At 39.6% G+C, this 14,541-nt stretch overlaps 2 protein-coding genes across 7 annotated transcripts in view; both read left to right on the forward strand.

The window, feature by feature from the left end:
* Positions 1–6,756, forward strand: part of mef2aa (myocyte enhancer factor 2aa) — a 58,303-nt gene extending 51,547 nt beyond the window's left edge. For 4 of the 6 annotated variants that reach the window (XM_071520287.1, XM_071520285.1, XM_071520286.1 and 1 more), the window contains 4 exons: positions 422–445; positions 2,116–2,242; positions 2,379–2,502; positions 3,040–6,756. In XM_071520287.1, the coding sequence (XP_071376388.1) occupies positions 422–445; positions 2,116–2,242; positions 2,379–2,502; positions 3,040–3,370 (606 nt within the window). In that variant the 3' untranslated portion in view covers positions 3,371–6,756. The remainder of the gene's footprint in view (positions 1–421; positions 446–2,115; positions 2,243–2,378; positions 2,503–3,039) is intronic. The other 2 variants (XM_071520289.1, XM_071520288.1) reach the window with 1 other exon arrangement.
* A 2,468-nt stretch (positions 6,757–9,224) lies between these two features.
* mctp2a (multiple C2 domains, transmembrane 2a) overlaps positions 9,225–14,541 on the forward strand; it is a 34,045-nt gene continuing 28,728 nt past the window's right edge. The window contains exons 1-4 of the mRNA XM_071520284.1: positions 9,225–9,361; positions 10,140–11,171; positions 12,343–12,402; positions 12,494–12,602. Coding sequence (XP_071376385.1) covers positions 10,167–11,171; positions 12,343–12,402; positions 12,494–12,602 — 1,174 coding nt within the window. The 5' untranslated portion in view covers positions 9,225–9,361; positions 10,140–10,166. The remainder of the gene's footprint in view (positions 9,362–10,139; positions 11,172–12,342; positions 12,403–12,493; positions 12,603–14,541) is intronic.

Raw genomic sequence — 14,541 nt, forward strand, 5'->3', positions numbered from 1 at the left:
TGCAGCCTTACTCTCCACTCCTGGCCTTACTGGCTTTTCTCCAGGACTTGACTGTTCGTTTATAGGCTCAGAAGTTTATAGGCCAACAAACTACTGCTCCAAAACTGCACATCCCAGTTACAGAGGCTGTAATGCAAGCTGTTTATTTTGTGTGATTATTTGGTGTAGCAGTTGTGGCCACATACTGTAATGTTAATAAAGAACGTTAATGATTTGGATAAAAGGATTCATAAGAGTGTTACATAAACTGTAGAATGAGTGTGGATTTATGGTGAGTGCAGAAGTCACCCAGACCTTTATACTCCATATTGTACCTTTTACATTCTAGATATATAGCTGGCACTTTGAACCAGAGCGATTTATATCCGCTCTGCCTCTTTTCTGTAACTCTGCCTCTCTTCTTTTCTTCTGTTGAGGGCAGTCGGAGGAGGAGGAAATGGATTTGGTGAGTTTTGAGAAATGCCTGGGCAAATGGCTATGTGAACACGCTTCTGGTAATCACACATGCTAGACTAAAGGCAGTGCTTGAACCGGAGATTGGCTCTCAGAATTGCCAGAAATAACAAATAAAAAAAAAGACACTTTGAGTTTGTCACTGCATGTTTTGGGTTTGGCCTGTGAAAATTGCCTCAGCCTGTTGGCTCTTCCACTCCCAACACGTCAATGTTAGTCATATACCACCATAGGTGTGTGTGTGTGTGTGAGAGAGAGAGAGAGAGAGAGAGATAGAGAGAGAGAGAGAGAGAGTGAGAGAGAGAGAGAGAGAGAGAGAGACTTTTCATGCGTAGAAGTGGATGCTTTTATTTCTTTTAAATACAATGTATATTGTATCGTATTCACATTAGAAAATATCCAGAATTAACAAACTGTTGAGTGGAAAAATAAATAATTAATATTTTTTTCTGAGCAAGAGAAGATTACTTCATCTTGAATGATGTCATTCTGTGAGATACTTGGTGAAGTCATCTGGCTGGAGAGTGTTGGAACAATGCAAGGAAGCCATCAACTAGATCAGAATGGAGTGTTGCCTCTACTGTAACCCCCAGCAGCTGCACATATGTTTGTTAATATATATTCAGGATTTGTTCTATTGTTCTAAACTAATAGTGTGTCTGCATTTGATGAGTGTCTAGCTATAGTGTGTGTGTTTAGTTTTCTAGTCTTGCTGCATGACCACACCGTGCTATGTAGGTATGTTTGTGTGGACTGCATGCCAGTCACTACACTAAAAGACACTGGAGCTTTATTCCCATGGCCACATTGTTGTGGGAATTGAACATTTATGATCTATATCATCCTTTAATACCTTTGTAGGGGGGTGATTATTCTCCTTTAAAGTCACTATCTATCTTTAGATGCCATAAGTCAAAGAGAAAGAGGTTCATACAGTAGTAGCCATTGTAGAAATTACCCATCATACCTCTGTCCCTCACCTGCCCTGCATTATTCCTATAGTAGTATTCTTTCTCAAGTCTAACAAAGTAAAACTCACAAGGTATATTGTAAGAAATTTGTTTGTTTCAATAAACTGGATAATCCTCATACAGTAGTTGCATGCAGCGCTTGCGGTAAAACGTGGGATTTCTACAGTGGCTACATCTGAATGTTGAAACGTTTGAACTTGATGGGAGAAATGAAAGATTTAATGTAATAAACAAAATCCACTCTACTTAAGCATATGACATCCATTTTGATATGGTGATTTTTAGTGACTTATAATCTCTGAATTGAATATAAAAAAAAATCCCATTAAGAAACCACACATCACTTATCAATATTGAATGCTTTGTCCCTTTATTTTTGTCTTTTATTTTGACATCTTTGCCAAAGCGCATTTTTTTTTTAGAGTGGTTCAACAATGTCATCAGAAAGGTTTCAGCAGGACTGCCATGAAACTACACCACCACCTTGTGGCAGAAATTATTAGAACACATACATTTCATTTGCCATGAGCACAATACCACAGTGAAAACTTATGAAGTAAAATATCTTGAGCTTTAAAATGCCTTATATGATATAATAATGGACAAATAATATGAGTATTATAGTGTCATGTTGTTAGAGTGCTATATTTTGGACTTATGTGTTGTTGTGTTGGTTCTTTGTGTTTTGCAGAACACCCAGAGGATAAGCAGCTCCCAGTCCACCCAGCTGGCCACTCCAGTAGTGTCTGTCACCACCCCTAGCTTACCCCCGCAGGGCCTGGTCTACTCAGGCATGCCCACCTCCTACAACCCCGCTGGTGAGTCTGGCCACACTTTCCCTTGACACAGAAAACAACTGTTTGATAGCGAGCCATTGGTTCTTGCTCTTTTCTCCTGGCGTACGGTGTTGTAACTGAAATGTGAGTGAGTGCGGTGCTGCTCTTGTTTTTCCAGAGTACTCCCTGAGCAGTGCAGAGATCTCTTCCCTACAGGGCTTCAGCTCTCCTGGGCTCTCACTGGGCTCCATGTCGGCATGGCAACAGCATCAACTGGGCCAGGCAGCTCTTAGTTCTTTGGTGTGAGTAACACACTTCCAAACAAAGGCACACTCTCCAGACACCCTCGCAAATACAGTAACATCCAGTGTCCTCCAGTGTGATTTCATGCTGAATTACACACTACCAGTCAAAAGTTTGGATACACGCATTTTTCTTTATTTTTTACTATTTTTCGTATTTTAGAATAATAGGAAAGAATCAAAACTATGAAATAACACATATGGAATTATGCAGTGACCAAAAAAGTGTTAAACAAATCAAAACTATCTTATATTTCAGATTATTTCAAGTTGCCTTGATGGAAAGACAAAGGCTTTGGAAAGAAATTCATACATAGACATCAATTTCACTATTTGCATTTAAGCATAAGACTTTAGATCAAAATGGCTTTAAGATAATGGAAAACATAGTACATTCAATCAGGTGTGTCCTAACGTTTGACTGGTAGTGTCTATCTGCACATTGTTGGTTGTACCTTATGTTCTTATCATCTTCTCAATGGCTGGTCAGTCTCATTTTTGGATAAACACCAACTCTCCTGCTTCTGTTGTCCACAGTGGTGGAGGTCACCTACCGCAGGGCTCCAACCTCTCCACCAGCCAGAACATACACATCAAGTCGGAGCCCATTTCCCCGCCACGGGAGCGTGTCACCCCCTCCGGCTTCCCCCCTCAGCAGCAGCAGCAGCAAGGGTCCAGCCGACAGGACCTGGGACGCTCGCCCGTCGACAGCCTCAGCTCCTCCTGTAGCTCGTATGATGGCAGCGACCGCGAGGACCACCGGCCAGACTTCCACTCCCCGCTGGGGCTGGGCAGACCCCCCGCCACCTCCGAGGACAGGGAGAGCCCCTCAGTCAAGCGCATGCGCATGGACACATGGGTGACATAAACAGCCCAGAGTCGAGCCTCCAGTCACCAGCCAGTCAGAGAGAGGGAGGGGTTAGACATGGAGATGAAAGAAACAGGAAGGGTCCTTAGAACTATCATTATGATACTATTATTTAACTCCATTTCAATTTGTAAGACTGAGTGGTAAATGTAATAAGAAGTGTCAGGACATATCTAAAGTAAATTCTCAAACTGATACAGTAAGAAAAGGAAAAAAAAAACTCAATTAGCTGGACTGAATTATATGCACAAGCAGATGGTATCAGGTACTTTGGTGCAAATCAGATAATGTTTGCAGAAGAATGATGTTCAAAGAAAATTGTTAAACAATAGGCGATAGATTATTGTAGTCACTGGTCTAGTCTGACACTTACATGTAGTTGCTGTTTTGCTGTTGTGCTTGCAAGTTACAAACAATCAGAGAAAGTTGTGTTGCTTTCAGGCTGAGGACCCTTACATACGATGTTCACTGCAAGAACTCTTTTTAAATTATGCTGTAACCATACAAGACCTTTATCTCAAGTGGCCTCTTCTAATTTATTAAATCAGTTGATCAGGCGCAGAGATACAGAGAACATGGACATAATTAACATTATACAGGAGTTACAGTTTTGATCATAAAAATTTTGCAACAGTTGAAACTACCTTGCTGTATAAATGAAACAATACTGTTGGAAGTTAAAAATGAGATAGCAAAAGAATTTATTGCAATAATAACATAACATTCATTTTATAATTTAAAAGAGTAGGATATATAATGTGCAATTAAGATAATGAGAAGCTGTCCAGTTGAACTGGTGAGAAAATCAAGATGTTCACGTTTGTGCAACAATTCATCAGTAATATAAGCCAAAGCTGTTCTTTTGTGTTGTTTTGTACAGTAGCTATGGTTTCCTAGCAATGCACCATTTTTTTCCATCATAGTTTTATTTTTTATTGTGCTTTATTACAAACAGTGTAAAGTCATGTAAACCAGATCTTGAATCAATATCTAAAGCCATGAACATTTGCTGTTCTGTTTGTATAATTGAAAATTTGAGCCAAACATTTTCTTTTGTTGTGTAAATAGCGACTTTAATATATATCACCAGGGTGTGAGTACATACTGAATGTATTGTACCGTCACCGTTTTCAAGAAAAGTATATTTTTGTGGATTACAGCCAAGTTTACAAGAGTAGACCCTTAAAAAGTAGATCATTCACTGGTCAATATTTGCTATTTTGTTAATTTTACTGTAATCTCTTCTAAATTGAATTATCAACATAATCATCCATGTGTTTTTAGTTCCAGATGGTAGATTCGGGATTGTTTTCCCTTTATTAGTGGTGATTGTTTGTCCTTAAGAAATTGTAATAACAATGCTGTGAGGTTGAAGTTCCACTATTTCATATTTGTGAAGGATGATCACAAGGCTAGGGGAAATAGGGTTTCTTCCCTCCTATTGTGTCAGCTTGTGTTAGTTGTATACCTGCAGCTGCTGAATACACTGCCAACATTCAAACCCAAGGTTCCAACCGCGCATTGAAGAATAATCCATTGTTATTGTGTAGCTCAACTGAAAGACATGCCATCTCTCTTGCCATTTCCACAATCCTATTATTGGTTATTATTATGGAATTAAAGCAGAAGACATGAATCTGGTAGAAGTGGCCGCTGACAAAATTGTTCATGCCTGTGTTCATAGGTTGTTGTAAATATCACAGTCTAATTGAAATGTCAGTCATAATAATGTACAAAACTTCTTTTAGTTAATTGGCTCCAGAAATGATGTCTTATATCCATGCCCCATTACTAGTAAGAGTACTGTAGGCCTATAGGAACCTTAGGAGCCGGGGAAGTGACAACCTGAAGGCATCGAAGGCTGGGATGTTGCCTGTGTTACCAGACAGACTCAGTATCTGTTACAGGGGGAAGGGGGCTCTGACTTGTATTCTGTCCCATCATCATAGAAGCAAAGAATTCAGCAGCTAATTCATAAAAAGAACAATGCAATGTCATTGACGTAATCTCACTGCTGGATTGCACACATTTGTATGAGAAGTTTGCTGTATGAGAGAGGAGTATCACTCTGCATTCGCCGCGGCATATCTTGTGTGTCTCTGAGGTTTCTGTCCTCTCCGCCCCATCATCAGCTCCATGGTTATCAATAATATGCCCATAATGATCTATGCAGTTTTAAACCCAATATTTCGCCCAGATGCAACCCCCACTAGGTCACATACAGGAACAGCTTCAGAATAAGATGTCATTACAGGTCATGTTTAATCCACAAGGCATTAGAAAGAAGATTATGAATTTACTACGGCTTGAGCATCTGAGGGTAGACTGTTAGCCTCTTATCCTGAAGTGCCACAGCCAGAGGGCTGGGCTTGCTGGGCTGCAAGTTACACACACATTACATTTAAACAAATTATTGATTTGAATACATTGAGGCAATATCCTCACTTTCACATACAATGGTAGACATAGTTTGGAAAGAACATTGCCTGTTTATATCCACCATAATGTAATCCAGTCTAACACAGCAGGTGAAAATAGCAATAATACATAATGACAACAAAAAAATAGTCTGTCTTGACAGCATCACCTCATAGTTGAGCACACACTTTAGCACTTGATAACATATCAGGGAATTTTTGTAGTTTCTCTATTTATATGCACAGTTAGGAAATGCCTTATCCCAAAGAAAAACAACTCCGCTTTTATCTCTCAGTTTTACAAAAAAGAAAAGTACTAGACAATGCAGAGATCACTCACACTTGACCAGTCCTGCCTCTCCTCAGATAAGATTCACACAAGAACATGTATAGGGAATGCAATGTGATACACTTGCTCTTTTGGTCTATGTCCAAATTGTGCACAACTGATGAATGTGAAAGGAAAGGGTAATCAACAAATCTTTGTAGAGAACTTTCTTCACTTTGCTGTGCAAGAGTACACTGCTTTGCTTCATGGCTTTTATAAACAGAACTATGTGTTTGGTAAATGTTTGTAGTTGATAGTTCACATAGCTAAAGAAGCTGTTTTCGGTTTGAACGCTCAGACCGTTTGGCGGCACAAGCTGGACTTTGTTGCCAATAATGAAATTATTTGTTTCAAAATCAAAAGAGATTTTAAGTTAATCTGCATTTTATTTCCCTTGAATGTGTTGTTTTATCTTCATCATACAATAAATATTCAAGTGAACTTTTTATTAAACAATTAAGATACTATGCTAGATATTGTTGTACAAAATTTGTATTCTACCTTCACAAAAGTACAAATATTGGCTTTTAATGTGTAATTTAGGTTATCTCTCTTATTCTGTATAAAATGAAGTGAACGACTCTTACATAGAATTTGTCCTCCTGTGAAGTACCAAACAGTAGAAACTGTCAACTTTATTAAACACCTCAATGTATGCTCAATCAGAACTCCATGTCTATTCATGTTTGAATTCTGCCCAGAAATTGTGTTTTATTGACCACATGCATCAGTTAGTACACTGAGGCCACAGCTGCCATAGTCACATAGTGGTAAACTGTACAGACAGATGCTGTCAAAATCTTCAACTCAGTGATTTTATGTCTCAGAACATTTGTTTTGCCATTTCTTTTTTATGGTCAGTGAGTTAAATCCCCAGATCATGTTGCCTTGCATGTTAAAATTCATTAATTTATAGTTTATACGTTTAAAAGGGAGCGCTACTAAAGTTAAAGAATTCATGTTATTCTTATGGCATATAGTGCAGTTTGTTAACCCAAACAACTCTTGTCTAAAGGTAGAAGACTAATTTGGTATGTTAGCTATAGCAAGGTTTAGCAACTTATTGACAGTGATTGGAAAACTGTTGAATCAAACAGTGTTTGATTAGATGAGTTTCATATTGTAGGTCTGTCAATTCTAAATCAAGAATTTTAGCCTTATCCTCAATGTTTTTGTTTCAGGCTGAATAAATTATAGATGAATGCTCATTCATACAGATCAAATTCATGCAACATAATCACATATTTCAAAGCTGAGTAGCTGACATTCTTTGATATTCTGGTTCACATTGTATTTTCCTATACAGATGATGCATTTCTTTTTTTTCTTTTTTTAAACAATTTATTCATTGACTTTTCTCAGACACAGCAGTTTACAGGAGAAAACACAGAATTGAAGTCAGATGATGCATTTCCACAATCACACCACCAGGTGGCATTGTAATACAATACATTACTCAGGAGGTTGCCTATTGCTGCACCATTACATACATGTAATGTTAGCCAATATGAAGGAAAATTGTTAGCCCACTGAAGCTAACAGATCACGACTCCAAATGTATTAGCAGAACTCCAAAGAACAACATACTGTTGCTTCAATGAGTAAGCCGACTGCTATCTGTACGCACGTGAAGATGTAATTAAGTGTCCACAGGCGTATGAGACAATGAATTTTTAATATGAATGGGGTAAGTTACAGTAATGTCAGACTTGAGTAATTGCAGTCAACGGCATTTGCAGGAAGGTGCAACTCTGCACCCACGTGCACCACATGGTACTGTCTGCGGCAGACTGACTGAATATAAAATAGCTCTATACTGTGGGACTACACAAGAGAAACAGGGGTTTTTAGGTCAGTTACGTACTGTAGTTGACAATTTCCATCTTTGAGGATGGCTTGCATGTGCATCACTCAGTTATCCGTCCCCAAGTGCATGTTCTTGGCTCCCCGTCCTCCAGACAGCTGTGCTGGGGGCTGGAAGAGGTCCAGTGTGCATGTGTAGAGTAACCAAGCAGGGTTTTGGGTCTGTTTGAGTTGTGTGAGGAGGAGGGCGACAGGCCACCTGCCATAGGAGCTTGCCCTGTTCGGATCCTCAGCCCTGCCTTTCAACTGGGTGCCAAGTTGGGCTTCTTTCATGTGGGCCTGAGCTCCTTAAGACATCAGCAAATATTGAACAAGGCTCGGTCCAGACTCAAACACATCTGTTGTCACATATAGCCTCCAATGCTAGGCACAGACAGGGAGAGTGTGGACACCAGTGGGTCTGTTGCATTAGCTTCTATGTGTGGACAGAAAGCTATAGTTTATACTCTGCAAACATGAATGCTCACTTTTGACGAGCTTAGGCTAAACCATGTTCCACTGTAAACAAATATAGGGCTGTATGAAAGGAATGGAGTTTGGTCTGACAAGGCAGCCGCTGAATGCCAGACCCATGCTGAAGATCAGGGATGAGATAAGAGGAACAGATAACCAGCATTTCATATGCTTCAGACTTCATGTTGCAGAATCCATCAGCAGTATTTTGGGACTGTTTTGGACAGATAATAAGGACAGTTGTGTCCTAGAATTAGGCTAGATTATGGCATTACGTTTTTTCAAAATACTTGGGCCTTTGAGAAAGCTCATATTAGGAGAAGAGTAATGTGTATAAGTCTTAAAACAATACAGACAAATAGCTTAAAATGCAAATAAACAGTCAAACATTCAAATAAACAGTAAACAAACAGGCAGGCAGAGCAAACAGGCTTTTCAACCTACTGTACCCAGTTTCATCATAGCCTTGGTGCTGATTGTGTATTTAATTTGCTGTTGGAATGACTTTGCCTTGTAATATTTATATCTCCGTAATCATTTTTCTTTCTCCTAAAAACATAAGTGAAATATGTAACTTATGCATCATAGAACCTTGACTTGAGACGAGAGTTGACCTAGATTGCACTTGCCATTGTGGCTTTGACTGTGGCAATCTCACAGTCGTCGAAACTCACCTTGTGGGACTGGTATGGCCAGTTTTACCCAGTTTGGACTCTCAGAGTCTCCACCAATCACTTAAGTTGTATTCAAGCAGGAAAGTGCATTTACTGTGTGTTCTGCTGCTAGAGACACTTCCTCATTTTCACCATAGTGAGAATAGTTGAGCTGCCTCACTGGAAGTTTGCTGCTGCTCTCTGAAAGCTCTTGACTTGTAGAAGCTGCTTCAGTGTGTGCCTCTGTCAGGCTGTTCAACACAGGTCTACTGGACAGGTACAGTGGGAGATTTTCTTTCTGTCTTAGGCTGCAGCAATCCAGGCGGTAAAAGATCAGTGTTGTATAGAGAAATATTTGCGAGAATTTGCCTAGGCCTTAGTCATACTGGAGATTTTATTATCATGTTGTACCTTGCCCACCCACTTTTGGTTTTGTTATGTATTTGTGATTCAATAATTAGTACGCATTTGAAGTATTTTTATTAGATAAAGAGATAAGAATGGAGGAGGATGATACGAAACCAGTGGTGAGACGCTAGTGTCAGATACCAGACAAACAACAGAAATGTATTTGATATTGTCTGCTTACAGTGACAAATCCTTTGAAGCTCTTTCTCTGCCACTCTGGTACTATATTACATCTTAACCTACATCTTCACCTTGTTTAAGGACACCACATAATAGAGTGCCAGTAGATTAATTTGTACCTGTGGGAAATATTCTGCAAGAAAAAGTGTCACAGAGGAAGTCTAGTGTAGAATAATAGAAAATTATGTAAATGCTTGCCTTCCAAAAGTTTTCATTTTTTGGTCAAAGTTTAAGTGAAGTGACACTTTTGAGTGTATATAGCCAGCTTTTTCTGGCCTGACACATTTTTCCTGGAGACATATGCATAACGTTTGGCCAGTGGCCAGCTCCTTTGCACATTCCATAGTTGGCTGTTGCACTTATCGCTATGGAATGCATCTTCATAAGACACCTTGTGGCCTTGTGTTAAGCCTACATACATATAAATCAAATTAATCTTGATTTCACTGTTGTTTTTTATCTGACAGGTATAGCCAATATTAATATTACTCAAGATGGATCCCAAGAAAAAGAACTTCTTGGAGAACCTGCGTCTGAAAACTAAGTTACCCAACCTAAAGAAGCCAGGTAAGAAGGCCCTTGGCAAGCAGGGAAAAAGGCTGGCCCACCGACGCAGTATTTCAGTACCGGACCTAAGGTTTGTGCCAAGTGAACCATTTCCTACAGAGAGTGCCTTACTGTCCACCGCCTCAGATGCTGTCTTCTTTGGTAACTCCTCTGGTCAGAGTGATACCGATTCCATTGCAAGTGGTTCGATCAGCAGTGGACCACTTTTTGCAGACAAGCTGACTGACTCAGTGCCAGAAACTAGGCGCAGAGTTCCCACAGATAATAGAGCTGTACTTGCCAATAGAATAAGTGCGCCTGTAGAGACTCAGATCCTCTATGAGGAAGTGGACAACGCTATAAGGTCAAGTTCAGAGAGCAAAGTGAACCCGACAGCAGAAGCATTGTATGCACAAGTGGATAAAAGAGCCAATGTTGTCAAGGGGAACATACCAACACCTGCACCAAGATCTGTTTCTACCAACATACAAGTGCCTGCACCAAGACCAAACCTCTCAGCAGACAGAGAAAATGTGTCTACGGAAAGACTTCACACCATTGAAGACTCTTCAACAGACCAAGCATTTCCAGGAGGGGTTGTTGGAGCACTGGCCAGAGCAAACTCATTTGGAGACCAAGTTAACCTTAACATAGAAAAAAAGACCACATCAGTTGAGCAGATGAAGACACCACCTGAAAGAAGAACTCCACCAGCAATCAGAGTGAACGTTCCTGCAGATAGGTGGTCTCTTCCTGTAGACAGTTTGGGGACTCCAGCAGAGAGCTGCGCAGATGGTACCTCTCAGGACTCTGCCTGCGGGACCCCCAGTGAGGAGCGAGTCAACTTGCCCTGGACTACAGACTCCGAGGACCTGGACCGAGATCCCTACATGTCAGAGGTCTTCTCCATGGAAGATCCCCAGCTGGAAGAGGCCCAGGAAGAAATGTTGGAGGTCAGTTTCAATGCTATGACTGTGCTCTTCTCACTTCCTTCACTGCTACAGTCAGAGGATCCTATTCTTTGAAGTCTGTGTTTTTCAACTCGACAATCAACAGATTATATCAGAAAACACTATGCTAAATTACAGACATTTAAGGCAATTTCCCTTTATAGTGATCAGACAAGCACAATCCAATCCAAGCCCTAGTGTGACCATAACTAAAGGATTTCAGCGACCCTATATTTCCAGAAATGTTTTAAATTCACCAATTAGAAATGAGATAAAAAAGTATTCATTTGTAGTACTATAAGGCACTTTTGATAAAAGTGTCAAGAGGAGAAGAGCAATAATGTAAAATATCACCCTAATATTATTATGCAGGAAAACATGTCACTAGTTGTTATTAATATAATATGCAGCAACACTACAATAAGAGAAACATAAAACACTAATGTTGGTCACATTTGCTTGAATGTTTGCAAGCTATCCTTTCACATTCAAATGATGTGGTTTGGTTTTTCACACTCTTTAGCTGCTGTGCCAAGAGCTTTAATGTGCTCTACTGCATGAAATAGACATTCTTTATCCTCTCCCATGCTTAGAGTGGTGGTTCTATTACCATTTATCCCTTTAACACTTACATATAGCCATATAGTACTATATATCCATATCCCCAGTGTAATCTCTCTACTGCTCATGTCACAGATCTTTGGTGTTAAATGTAAACTGAGCACATGGGATTCGACTTTATACAGCCCCTGGGTATAGTTGAAACTGCAACCATTATGTCCTCTTTTGCTTAGATCCTTCTCTGATAGGGAAACCAGCCCAAAACCGGCCTTACTAGTTAGAGACACAATGTGATGTTCAACACAAAAAGGACACCAAGAAGCTGATAACATCTCACTTTGGCTAACACTTGTGTTTTGTTAGTGTAGTAAGCAGTATTTACATGCAGTGGACAAATTGCTTTTTGTACCTCTGAGAGACATTATCTGCAACAATAAGGAACATTTAAGTCCTGAAATGCATTAACAGCTCAACAATTTAAGCTTTTTTTATGTCAGCCAGAAAATGTCATGTGCACCACAGAGCAATACACACCGTGACCACCCACTTTGACTATTCAGATGTTTGCATTTTAGTCTAAAATATTATGTTATAATGACCCTTTCCCACATAGATATCCAGTGAACAGAATGACCTCTTTGACGAGGCCATGCGGGATCTGTCCGACAACACTGTGAGTACCCACTGGACTACTGTGCTCATTGAAGTAGGGCGAGCATCTGACATAGAGAGAGCATACTAATGTGAATGGTTCTCCACAACAGGTTATGACAGCAGGGCCTGAGGTCTCAACACCTGTCCCTTTCCAGAGATACCTGCTCAACATCAACCTCAAAGAGGGAAGGAACCTGGTAGTCAGAAACAAGCGCTCTGGTAGGTCAAGAAATAATAATCTGCTGGAGATCCATAGGTCCTTGTCTTTCACAGAGTTATAAAAGATGTAGGCTATAAGACTAAAGGTTGTCTCTTTCTCAGATCTTGAGAAGACATGTGATTATTTGTAAGCAAACTGTTCCCTTTACCGTGGTGATTTGTTTAGCTGAAACACCCTTGCATGGATCAGTACACCACCAGTACATCAGTACATCAGTAGATGCCACGTCTGATTTCTCGTGCATCCTAAAAGAATGCAGTTCCTTGTGTGTTGGCATTTGGCCACAGCAAAAGAGTGGGCCCTTCATATGACACTGGAAATACATACACATCTTGCAAATTCGGCTATGTACAGTACATGCCATTCACACGGCGGAAAATGAGAAAAGGGAAATGTCTTGGTGCTGCGCTGTCATGTGCATAAAGGCAGGATGGTATGTGTTCAATAAATGCTACTGTTTACTTGAGGAACCAAGGTCTCCTGTAAAGTGTTGTATGCACAAAAAACTACTAGAGAGGTATGCAGTCAAACCAGAATAAAGCATTCACTGGTAACAAAAGAGAGACCAGAATAAGGCAATCACTACAAAGAAAAAAGAACCCACGGCCTCTACAAGAAGATGCTGACATACTGTACCTCATTCAATAGGTTGACATCGAAATGGTATATCAGTTGAAATGATAGCTGATGCATTCCAACATTTGATTCATTATATAGTGTCCCTAACTCCTCACTTCATAACTGATGGGCTTTCTGGAAACAAAGCCTGTGGTATGGAGATTTGACATAAATAGAGTTATCATGGCTTTCACAAGAGATGAAACTAGCATACACAACAACAGATATTTGTTTAAATGATAAATGATTAAATGATTGTCATCTTTTTTATTTTTCCTGTTGAAAGTGAGGGATTTATTTTTTCCCATAAAAAAGGAAAAGAAATGCTGTTGCACTCAGATGGCTATAATATACATTATATGCAGCTGTGTAGAGTAAATCTAGAATCAAAACTGATTTTGATTTGGGCACCATGTTTTTTTTTATTATTTTAAAAAATGAATTATTTTAGTTTGATAATAGTACCTGTGTATTTAGTGTATTTTTGGCTATGTGTGGGCAGCACACGTATCCTATTTCCACATTTATTTTTCACCCGTAATTATAAGTTGTCATCTTCTAGAGGAGTGTTGAAATCTTAAGATATCTTTATTATTCTAATTGTATAGCATGCTTGATTTAAAGTGGTACATTTTAATCCATACTGTGGTAACTGTATTATATCCAGATAATCAATCTGATATGAACTGTGAAAGATAGTTTAGATTTGAACACATGTGAGTCCATTGTTATTCTTAACTGAGTTTTCTTTTGAGAATTGAGTCCCCAGTGACTCCAAGATATTGATCTGTGAGAGAGAGAGAGAGAGAGAGGGAGAGAGAGAGAGCAAGAGAGAGGGGAGAGAGAGTGTCAAATACAAACCTCCATCTGTCTTTTCTTCATGCTCCTCTTGACCCTTCCCTGAGGCCCAACAGACCCTACAGGGTTTACTTTGGGAAAGCAGCGACCTCGAGTGTCCACAAGTGGAACCACGGTATTAGAGAAGCATTATGTTTGGCCTCATGACCTCAGGCACTATGGCTATTTACTGACTATTTATGGCTATTTTCAGACTATTTGTATATCCTATATTACTTAAAGTCAAAGATTTATGCTGGTCATTTTAGACTGACATAGCTGCATTTTCCTGGCAGAAATGTATGATATGAGATAATATATCAAAGCTAGATCTGTTTTATTTCATTGAACTTTTAAACCATTAGGCTACATAAGCTTTGTTTTTTTGGACTAGCTCCTGTGGAACTGGGAAGTCATCTTAAAGAGGAATGGTAAATGGATGTTGCTCACAGAATGATTCAGTTTTTTTTTTCCGCCCTGCAT

The sequence above is a fragment of the Centroberyx affinis genome, unplaced genomic scaffold, assembly GCF_046629955.1.
Source record: "Centroberyx affinis isolate AG114_WGS23_722 - 3 ecotype Tasmania unplaced genomic scaffold, CSIRO-AGI_Caff_v1 ptg000789l_1, whole genome shotgun sequence".
NCBI classification, from domain to species: Eukaryota; Metazoa; Chordata; class Actinopteri; order Beryciformes; family Berycidae; genus Centroberyx; species Centroberyx affinis.